At 45.4% G+C, this 11450-nt stretch overlaps 1 protein-coding gene across 1 annotated transcript in view; it reads right to left on the bottom strand.

The window, feature by feature from the left end:
• The window catches only part of LOC104402316 (CREB-regulated transcription coactivator 1-like), a gene marked incomplete at its 3' end in the record, with an annotated part of 8295 nt that extends 3295 nt beyond the window's left edge, over positions 1–5000 (bottom strand). The window contains exons 1-3 of the mRNA XM_010010160.1: positions 4890–5000; positions 3594–3641; positions 612–749 (exon numbers count right to left, since the gene is read on the bottom strand). Coding sequence (XP_010008462.1) covers positions 612–749; positions 3594–3641; positions 4890–4907 — 204 coding nt within the window. The remainder of the gene's footprint in view (positions 1–611; positions 750–3593; positions 3642–4889) is intronic.
• Positions 5001–11450: the final 6450 nt, after the last annotated feature.

Raw genomic sequence — 11450 nt, forward strand, 5'->3', positions numbered from 1 at the left:
AGGAATAATTCAAATGACCCCATCAGAACCACTGCGCTCCCACGGCAAAGGCAAGCAGCCTCCCCATGGGGAGCAACCTCACTTTAAAAGGACACTCGAACCAAAGTATTATCTGGATTGTTGTAATGTTTGAACCACAGGTCAACCTGTGCCAGCGCCTCGGCACCCACAGGGAAGAAGTTCTTAAGATCTCATCTCGGTCTCTCTTCTGGCAGGTTAAAGCCATTCCCCCTCGTCCTGTCCCTACAGGCCCTTGTCAAAACCTTGTAACCCTGTCATAGAAGGCCACTAAATTTGTCAGGCACAATTTGCCCTTAGTGAAGCCGTGCTGGCTGTCACCAGTCACTCCAAGGATCTCAGTCCCTCTCAGCTTTGTGTGTATCACCATCCCCACTTAGAGCTGAGGAAACTGAGAAAGGTAAATGCTTACTTCACAGAGTAGTACGTATTTATAGACTAGATCACAGTTCAGCAAAAGCAGATGACATTAACTGAGATGGGAAGCAACTCTGCTGACAGGTGAGGAGGGAGGCAGAAGGGAACTGTAAGAACTGGGAAGTGATGGTGTGGAAAGGGTGGGTATCCCTGCCAGCTCCCGAGCCAAAGGATATTTGTCTTCCATGCTTATCCACCGAGAGCGGGCGGCGATGCGGGGAGCCGAGGCGGTTTCTGTCACGATACACTCTGTCCACCAGCCCGTGGTGCCGAGTTGTTCTGCTTGTGTCCAGCCCCGAGGACTGAAAAGGAGTCTGAGAGACACAAATGAAATTGTAAGCAGAAAACCACACGCAGGAGCAGCCTGCCCAACCCCAGCCATTTGTATGCAAGGCTGCGTTATTCTAAGGACTGAAACTCAAAAAAGATATGGGCAAGTGTAACCATGTACATGTTTCCTTCACTATCATTTTCATAATAGCCATGGAAAGCAATTCCCAAGGCTCTCTCTTCCAGACAGAGATCAGAGACAAGTGGAGGCAGACCATGCTAGACCTGCCCTGGCATACATCAGCACTGCTCTCCAACCTTTGTAGCTCTGCGATACCACCGTGAGCGTGGCAGGAGCCTCCTGACAACTGCTGGGTCCATTCCCTCGGTGCAGCATGCAGCATGCATCCAGAAGGAACATGCTGACAACCAGAGCTTCAACTACAAGGGCAGGAGATGCAGGAAGGAGATGCACAGTGAGCCTAACGTTCACCGGAACACGCCACGTTCTCTCAGAGCCTCCTTTCTCCCCTCCTCTCGGTGTGATTATTTTAAGGGGACACTGATAGAATTAAAAGAAAAAGAAAAGCAGTTTCCTTCCTCCTCTGTCTAGAAAAAGTTACAGCATCCAGTAAGTGATTTTCGTCTCGCTCAGGCTGCACCTGGGTGGGTTGATTCCACTTTGAGCCCTGTCACTACCATTAACTGGAGAGTGTTCACTTGTCAGTAAGTGAATTCAGAGCATGAGGACGGCAGGGGAGGGACAGGGAAGACGAATTCCCAGGTGAAACTGGAAAACTCCTGTGTTTTCAAAAGCCCTTCCCAGTGTATACCTGTGGGGCAGGAAAGGAAGTACCGAATGGTCCCACTCCAACAGCAATATATGGGTCTCTGGGGGAAAAAAGGCTCCACAGCCTTCCAGTGCTTGCCAATGTGAACAGCTTTGCTGAGTCCCTCAACACCATCTGTTTGGAAATCCAAATTTTCCTCCTCCATTCAGGTGCTGCACGTGGCAAATGCACTGTCCTGTCTGCCAAGCCACAGAACCATCTGGCTCCCATGTCAAGCTTTTGTCTCTGCTGCTTTTCTTCTCTCCAAAGTGTCCAGTTTGGGCTGTTTCACTGAGGATTTCTAACAAGTTTCACAGTTCTTTTTCAGTGTTTGGTTTGCAAGAGCTTTTTAAGAGTCCTTCTGCTATTTAAAACTCTTTCCTATTCAGCAAATATTAGCCTCCTCTCCCTCTAGGCACACACGACCTGGGTTAATACCAACGGATGCAAAGAGGCTGTGGTGTTTATTTGCTCGTTTCAGGGCCAGCACTTTATATGCAGCAGAATATTGCTTAAGTCAACATGGGGCTAGGAAGGGAGCACAGTGACTTTTTACTGTTCTCTCAGCCATTAAGATCATGGTGTTTTGCTCCAGTTCCTCAGCAAATCTGACTTCCTTGTCTGATGACTTAGAAACCTCAAGTCTCAGCATGTCAAATTTAAGTCATTTAAATTAAAACACGTTGGTTTAATCTCTGCTGCAAACACTGAACAACAATCTGGTTCTGCCTAAGTGGCACCACACAGAACTGGGCAGATTTGTAGCTCCAAAGCAACAACAAAAGGTCTCAAACTGTTCCTTGTCCTGTTGTTGCATCAATTCTACCCCAAAAGGCAGCAAAATCCGCAAACACACACGTGCTTGGAAGGTCAACAGGAAAAGCAATTTCCTCTGCCAGTGGTCTCAACCACAGTGTTGCTAAAAAAGGAGAAGCCAGTCTGGAGCATACGGAAGGCAGAGCTCACCTGCAATTTCAAAGGAAGCTGGAGCATGTGAGTGTACAGACAAAGAGCTGAATGCAAACAGTTATTTCTTAAGTTTTCATCTTTTTGGTACAATTTCTGTATTAAAGCCACAACCAAAATCCAATGTGAGCGCAACAGGGGCACAAGGAAACACGGACCAAGCCCCATCACAGGGCAACAACTTCTAGAGCAAGGAATTCTGGGGTGATGCTGTTCTCTGGCTTCCCAGGAACAAGGATCCCAAGTGAATCCCTGACTTGCTTATGGAAATCAGAAAAGAACAAACACTTGATCACCTCCAGGAACCACCCCAGGAAACCTCCTCTGGAGCAGAGACCAGGCAATCCCCATCCCCACAGGGCACCTGGTACTTCATGAGGGTAAAAAGCTGTGATTTTGAAAGAAGAGCAGATCTGAGCATGGATTTGGATGCTCAGAGTCTTCATTTGGAAAACTGAGAACTTGAACTGTGTCGCTCCCCTGAGAGACATTCCAGGATTTGAGATCAGAACTAGAACTCCACCAAACACTAAAAAATAAGAGAAAAAGACAGACAGGAAGGAAAAAGCTCTAAAGCAACAGTGTCCCTTTAAGATTTATCAAGACATTTACTTCTGAAGTAAAAACAAGTGAGGTGGCTGAGGGGGAAGGAGGGGAGTGGTACCTGCTGCCAGTTCACATCTCAGTGCCTCCTGGTGACAAGCAGCATTGGGTCATCATTCTGCCTTTCCCAATGGAGCTCTGCATGCAGGCTAAGAGCACATGCTTGGAGATTGCTTAAATCACAGGCCAAGACAGTGCAAATAAACCACCGTCTGCATCAAATGAATCCCCCATACACCAGAAGTAACCACATGACAGACCACAGCAAGTCCAGGGAATCTGTACAGAGCTTCTTATGCATGTTCCAAACTGGGATGCATGGCAAAACCTGTATTTATGTGACAGACCAGGACTCCTCTGGAGCTGGGACGGTGAATCAAATAAATACTGTGCATAGCAAAGTGTAACGGGTGCTATAATACGTATCTGCCTGGGCAAAAGCACTCCAGTCCCAGATACGTATCTGCACAAACCTAAGAGCTTGTTTACCAAAGAGACAGGAACTGCTCCAAAGGCTTCTGCCACAGCTCCGTTGTGCTGTAAATGCAAAGAACCAACATTCTCAGACACTAACACTCCACCAGACAGGCTTCCCCTGATCCAACAAGTATCTGCTGGCAATTTCATCCTATTTCAGCTTGAAATCGAAAAACCTGGCCAGCATTCGGCCCCGATTCAGATACATGGGTTCATGTTTTCACTTGTCACTGTTTGTTGTCTGTAACAGGATCAACTTTGGGTATTTTTTGGGGGATGTGTGTGAAAACTGTGCAAACCCTGGAGTTTAAGGATGAGTTGGTTCCGTCTCATCCTCCAGTCACTTCATAAATGTTTGAATACTCACTTTCAAGCTCCCTGCTAGTTCCAGGGCTAAAGGAGTCTATGGAATAACTGTCATTAACGGCCATCAGGCACAGAAATCCTGGAATGCTGTTGCTTGAAAAGAACAGGAACCATGAACCTCCTTCACAAGAAACTACTGATAAATCCTTGAAGAGCTCAGCCCCCTGGGGAGTCATACCCAGGACCCGGTGACATTACAAACCCTGCACTGTTCCCTGGAGGCAACCAGACTAAAGCAGCCATTTGGTTCTCCCCTGCACAAGACTCCAGCTTTTAACCTCCACCAATTCAGCTGCCTACATGGACTTCAAAAGGCTGTTAGAGGACATCATCAATAGTTTCTCTGTATTTATTAACACAGTCTTCAGCAGAAAACCACAAACTGCAACTTTTCATTCCTGCCACATCCTTGTGAGGGAAAATGTAAATGTTACTACTCAAAAAAAAAGAGAATTAATGCAGGAACTTTAATTATTATGAGTACCCTAAATCAACTGATTATAGAAATCAGGAGTCCCAAAAGCATCCATCACCTAATCCTAGCCCCTGCACATCATCTTCTGCCCAAACATGCTTACTAACAGCAAAGCATTCTCAGGAAACACTGATATTCTCTCTGTGGTGCATTACCTCTGGAGTCACAACAGCAGGGGAAAGAAAAGCCAGTACATCCCTACATCTACTTTACAGCCAGCCCAAAGAAAACTGACTATTCTGATACCAGTCTGTGTCCCATTCCCCCTTCTCCTCTCCCAGAATCCATGCATTGCTCCCATGGAACATGCACCCCACTGGGGGGTACCTTCTTCCACACCCCCATTGTACTTTCCACATCACCTGGCATTATTTGCTTCCATCTCCTAGGTGAGGCAAAAATAGCATCCAGGCACAGCATTAACCAACACAAAGAAAGAAACGCCCTGCACAAAGAAAGCAGCTCACCTGGAAGGGGAGATCCATGGCACTGTTCCCAATCTGATTCACATTTGGCAGTGACCCACCGTAGTACTGGCCACGACTCTGTCCCAGTTGCAAATACTGGGTTTTCTGCAGCTGTAACTAAAAGAAGAGGAGGAAAGTGTAAGGGGAACTTGTTATTTTCCAGCTGGTTTAAGTGACTCAACTCAACAGCGTGTCGTTACCACCGAGAACGGACATCATCTATAAACAGCATGAACTCAGCTTCAGCGAGTGAATGTCAACCTCCTCTGCAAAGCCCAGCTGGCAAACTGCCACCTCAGGTCTTGTGTGAGAGTGTGAAGAGATGGAAGATAAATCAGCTCCATAGTCAGCAATCATATTTAATTTCCAACAAATAACCACCACGGGAAACCAGACGGTTCTGTGTCGCCTGCCCCTCTCAAAGCCGGGACGCAAGGACCCGTGTCAGTCTGGTCATGGCTCTAATACCAAAGCGAACCAGCTGCTCGTGTGTGTGAGATGCAAATCAGTCACCTTCATTTAGGGTATTGAGGATACTGCTCAATGAAACACTCAACCTTCTAGCAATCCAGGTGATGGAGGTGTTAGAGCAAGTGGCAGCTTTGCACCATTAGGTAAGAGGTCTGGCTTCTTGCACCAGGAAAAGCCCTGGAGGAAGGGCAGAGACACAGGATTTCAAAGACAACTCAACCAACCAAAGAAAAAAGAGCAAAGAATTCCTTACTGACCAGGTGTACAGGAAACTAAATGTGACACTCTGCAAAGGCTCAGTAAGTGCCAGGGATCACTCTTCAGTGCTGAATGAACCTCGTAGAATATTGCAGTAAGTGATCCCATAGTTGTACACGTTGCTGGTGTCCAAGGTGTGCAAGAGAGAGCTGCTGTTTCTACTCCAATGCCAACTTATTTTCCCTGTCACTTCTTTCAGAAGGGTGCACTGCTCAACAGCTCTTTAGTGAGCTACAGGTTTTGATTCAACTCTTCTCAGTGGCCTCTCACTATTTTTTACTTTAGTAGCACCAATATTTAAAACAATTTCTCACTCAGTTCTGTGGTTCTCACTCATCACATCTACATTTAACACCACACTGGCACCAAAGCCCTATTTTACACTGATAAAGCAGAACTTGCAATCATCTGAACCCAACAGTCCTGCTCCCAAGGATGCATCTTTCAAGGACTCAAGAAACTACACTTAAAGTAGCAAAGAAATGAGCTTACATAAGTCCCTCTCCTCCCACTGCGGAGGAGTACGTATTTTATAATGTATGTTGTTCCTCACTAGATGTCAACTGGCTGTTTTTGCACTCTGAAATGCAAGAACATTCCTAGATTGGTAGCAAAGAATTGTTTAAAGACTAAATGTTCAGATCTTGGACTAGATGCAGGTTGGTTGCTAAGGTACTGTTGTGTGTACATCAACAAATCTGCTTTAGTTTCATTCAAGTCAATGCAAAGCCTTTGCCTCACAATGCCAGGATTTTGAAGAGCAAAGTTGGGAAAAGCACTAGAAAAAGCAGGATCCCCCCAAATGGGTGTTTATTTACAGAGCTGGGGTTTCTTTTCTTTACACTTTCTTCAAGCAAAGTGAAATGGCAGGATGGAAAGAAGTGGCCCTGCCTCTACAGCTTTACCACAAAGGCCCTGAGGTTGAGTGAAGATGTTTGTAGAGAAGGGAAGGAAGAGCTGGTGCTTTCCGTGTTGACAATGAGGCCTCTGATAAGCCAGCACTAACACAAGCAGAGATGCTGAGTGGTGCTGACAGTGAAGATACTACACTGCACACCAATAGCACCGAGACGGGGCACAGAGAAAAGGGACTGCTCTGCCTAGATCATGCCAACACTTCGGGTATATGGACTAAGATAGTCCTTGAAGAGAGGAGGAGAAAACAAGATCACCCTGAATATTCTTTAAAGCTATCCCTAGGAAAGCAACTCAAATACCTTTAATTCACAGAATCTCCCCTGGAAGCCACCAATTTCCAAATACACACGCAGCTGAGGGACTGAATTAATCCAAACCTCACGACACAACTCGTGGAGATGACACCTCTCAGTGGAACGGGCGCGCTCAGAACCCTCAGCAATTCGGGCTCACAAAGTGGCTCACGGGCTTTTGACTTAACAAAAGGGCAGATAAATCCCTGAAGCCCAAAGACACAGAAAACATTCAGAGTGTGCTGCATGAAACAGTTCAGAGACTTCACCTGGAAAGCAGGAACACACACACACACACCCCCTGCTTTTCTGGTGCCATCTTTTGACAACCCAGCAATAGATGGGATGAGGGAAACGCTCCGTGAGTCACAGCCCCTCAAACTCTGAGCTGCAGATCCCCAAAAGCACAACATCAGAACTAGCTGTGCTTTTTGCCTGGCCTGTACATATGGTTTTGTTGTTAAAAAAAGGCTTGCTTGGGATTTGTGCCAAACCTTGAAGTAACTATTCCAACAGGTGTTGGTTTCTTTTAAAGAACCTACTATAAGGCACCCAGGAGGGGGTGTTGCTTTATGGGTTTTTAATGTTTTGGCCCTCCCTAGTCTATACCTACCTCAAAGCATAATGCAACAGGGAGGTCACGACCATTTGTCTTTCCGCTGCAGTTAAAACCATGGGAATGAGGAAACACAAGAGATTGAGAACTACAGCACTTCTCAGAACAGGGCTCACTGAGAGCCTTTGCTCTATCATCAATTTTAGGAGCATTACCTTCGATAAACGCTTCTGGAGACCTGTGCCAAAAGGAAGAAAACCGATTGCTTGTTATTGCTCTCATATATCATGACACCAGTATGTAGATCTGTGTTTGTTCCTCTCTTCAGCCTTTGAACAGTGAGTGGCCCCCAGACTACACAGTTTATTGGAGACCATCAACAACTGCCACTTGCAATCTGTGAAGATCGAGTGCAAGCAGAGCAGCCCAGCTTGGGAGTGCCTCACATCTCCACCTCTGTAGCTGAAGAAAGCATTTGGAAATACTGTGATGTTAAGACATTACTGTCATTCCAAGGAAAATCAGCTCATGTTTTTCAATGCAGAGGATCAGCACAAACAACCTACAAATTTCACTGTCATGCTTTGAGGTAAGTCAGGAGTCTCGAGTCTTACTAAGGGGACCTGTGAACAAAGAAAAGCAGCACTGAAAATGAAATGAGACACTGGTTGTGACTAACATGAACACTTCTGCTTCTTCCTGTACCTTGTGAGGTGCATGAAGTATATTGCACAATCTGGGGCTTGGGGTTGGGTTTGAAGAGGGGGATTATGGGTTTTATTTCAGAAGAAATAAAAAGGAAGAAGCCTTTTCTTAACGGAAAAATTCAGATTACTCTTCAAATGTTAACAAGTCTCATGACAACTCCAGCTTCATCTCCTGGGCTTACATTCAATTAGTGGCAACTTGCTTTCTATATGAATTCAGATAGTGAAGTATGATAATGAATTACTTAGTGCTCACCAGATATATTAATTTCTTGAACCACGAGAACTCAGTGACTCCACATCACAGCTTCTCCAGTTATGTATTATGTGGCCAAGATAACAGCTCCTCGACAGCTGAAAATACTCCTAAATATTCCAGGTCTTTCCTGAGAAAGCTTTTGGTAAGGGAAAAGCTTTTGCTTGTTAAACTATTTCATTTCTGCTTGGCATTCTTGTTCAGAAGATGTTTCCCAAATGACAGCTCCTAACTGAATTGGTAATTTCCCCTCCACCAACATGTCTCTTCTGCTACTTAAAGAAAAACAAGATGATTTTAAGTTGAAGTCCAATGTAAGCATTAGAAGTCATAGAGTTCTGCACAAGCAGTTGTCTGGAATACCTGGAAATGTTCCCCTGTTGAAAGGCTGACACAGTGTCAGTTCACCAGTTTGGGAGTTATGTTAAAACCAACAGATCTCCGCAAAGGTGCAGGAGCCAACAACCTGCAAAGAGCAGCAGCATCTTCACAGCAGCAGGAAGGGACTCATCTCCTTCCCATGTAGCAATTAGGAATTTGCAAGCAATTACATCCTAAACTCAGCTCACAGTGGAGTAACATGACAGCACCTTCCTGTGGTGACTGGAATTGGGCACAGAGCTGGTGAGAATCAGAACTATCAGACCTAACACCAGCACTGCCTTGCTAACAACAAACGTTATTCCAGACACCAGCTTTCGTGTGACCCCATTTGTATGAACTACCTCAACTGTTCTGTTGAGGCTGGGTTAAAGTTCGCTGCATAAAGTTCTGCTTGCAGGGAGAGATTCAAGTTACACAATTAAAAATTGCAAGATTAAAGGAGAGAAAGTACCCCTAAAAGGATATCCAGCTTTCCTGCAGGCTTTCTAAGTGCCCAGAACATGCAGATGGGAACCAAAGGAAGCATTTATTAAAATTCAACACTTCAACTTCCCTAAATTCTTCCACCAAAAAATTGGGGCAATTATAAACTTATGGACAGAACTTCACTGCAATCAAAGGGCAAATGTGACACCGGAATTCAGTCCAAACCCCCCCAGAATCCTTTCTGTCAAAATGCCCTTTTTTAATACGTAAGAATTTGATTCCCACAACTGTAATAAAAGGGTGGAGTGTCCGTTTGATAAAACCCCCAAGAGATCTGATGAACACAGGAAGTAAGATTTCACGATAACTGCTCTGCTGCCGCTCGCACTTTCCATCTCAAGCTCTCTTATGAATTGTAGCTTTGCACTTCAGAAAGCTCCCTCCTGCTTGCTCAGGCTGATCAGCACCAAAACGAGTGTAGATTAAAATGAAAAACGCATTCTTAAAGCTTAATTGCAAATTAAATTCTGTTTAAAGGATTAACTGGAAGTTTTAGAGGCTGCATTAGTTAAATCCTGTTGGTTCAAACCAGTTCAAAGCCTCCCGTTGGTCACGTCTAAAGTTTCTCAGGAAGGCTTTCTCCTGAAGCACCCAAAGGTAGGAGGTGCCACAGGAAAGGACAGACAGTTGTCCAGCGTTCTTAAACCAAGTGGGATTGATTTGGCATCCTCAGGAGCACGTCGCTGCTATTTCCTGATCTCCCCCTAGGAAGGAACTCACTGCCCGGCTCTTGGTAGCAAGAAAAGGCGCTGATATCACTAATTTTGGCCTCTACAGTAAAGCCAAAGACAGACAGCAGGGACCAGGTGCCCTTTTATCCTCGGAACTGGACTTCTGAAGTTACACAGGTAGGGCAGCAAGGGAGAAACTTTCCAGATCAAGCATCCACTCTGCTGCTCCCCTGAGCAAGCAGAAGGCCGGGAGGCTCCCGAACCACTCATCCCAAACCACTCATCTGGCTTGTTTCTCCAGTGTGATATTAAACACCACGTCAAACAAACCCTCAGACAAGTCAGTTCCTCAGAATCCCTGTGCAAGTGTTTTCTTCAAAGGGAGACTTCTACCCATTCACAATCCTTGTGTTGATAAGTAAAGCAAATACAGTCTTAAAAAGAAAGATAAGTTAACATCAGTTTAATGATTCACATTTATTGCGTTTAGATTTAGTGGCAACAGAGCTGGCAGCTAAACTCTACTTATTACCCATTAACTATTACATGTAAAGAGTTCTTTACATTTGTGCCCAAGTTGCCAAAAACTATCCAGCCATTAAATAACTGCTTTGACCACCGAAGAGCTTGGCTCCTCCCTTCCCCTCACACAAACCCTCTTCTGTTAACACCCAACATTCAGATTAGAGTTTGAATTTGAAAACTCTGAGCTTGCTACCCAGCCACTTCCTAACATCATCTACATCAAAATAACTGCTCATTTACTAAACCCACCCTCCAAGAAAGCTGTCTAGATTTGTTTCATTAAATGAGGAAGGATTCACAGATCAATAAAAAGAGAATCCTGGTAGGCCAAGGAAAAGAAAACCTAAATGTGAGCCACCATTTGGTTAATTATAGCAGGGATTCAGGTGCCAGTCCCCCTCTCCATCACCAGACCCAGAAGCAAACTCATTAAAGCCAAGATCCTAAAATTAATATCAATAATGAGACGACACAGAAAATGATTAGCAGAGAAGAGTTCCATGAGCATGGAGGATGTAGTTTTGTAACACAAGCGAGCACACCGCACTGTGCAGAACAGTCCCAGGGCTCTGCTTGCCTCCTCGTCCCCAGGGACACTTTACAACCTTCCCCTCTCCTTGAACCAGGTCTCTTATGACCTGAAAGAACTCTGGTTGTGAAGCAGCTGAGCTTGCAGAGAAACATCTCTGGGGGTTAGCTTGGTTTGTCTTAACTTGCTCACCCCACAACCAGGTGAGTTTCTGATAGTGGAAAGAGGAGAGAGGACTGTGGAAGCCAGCAAGGGGATGGCTGCAGCCCGCAGGCTAAGCTCAGCTGCGTGGTCTGACCTCGCAGCACGTTTCAGGGCTGTCTGTTGAAGCTGATGTCTGAGCAAACCTCATCTTTGCTCCTGAGGAAGCTGGAAGGTATGAAAAGAATGAGTCAAACCAATGACGAGAGAACAGGGCCTCATGTTCCAGCAACCCAGCACTTCTGTCCTCCCTCTGCTACCACAGTTCCTCAGGACTCTACATGAGCAACTGAGGCCTTTTTCAGA

This window comes from Nestor notabilis, unplaced genomic scaffold (assembly GCF_000696875.1).
Source record: "Nestor notabilis isolate BGI_N333 unplaced genomic scaffold, ASM69687v1 scaffold31142, whole genome shotgun sequence".
NCBI lineage: Eukaryota > Metazoa > Chordata > Aves > Psittaciformes > Psittacidae > Nestor > Nestor notabilis.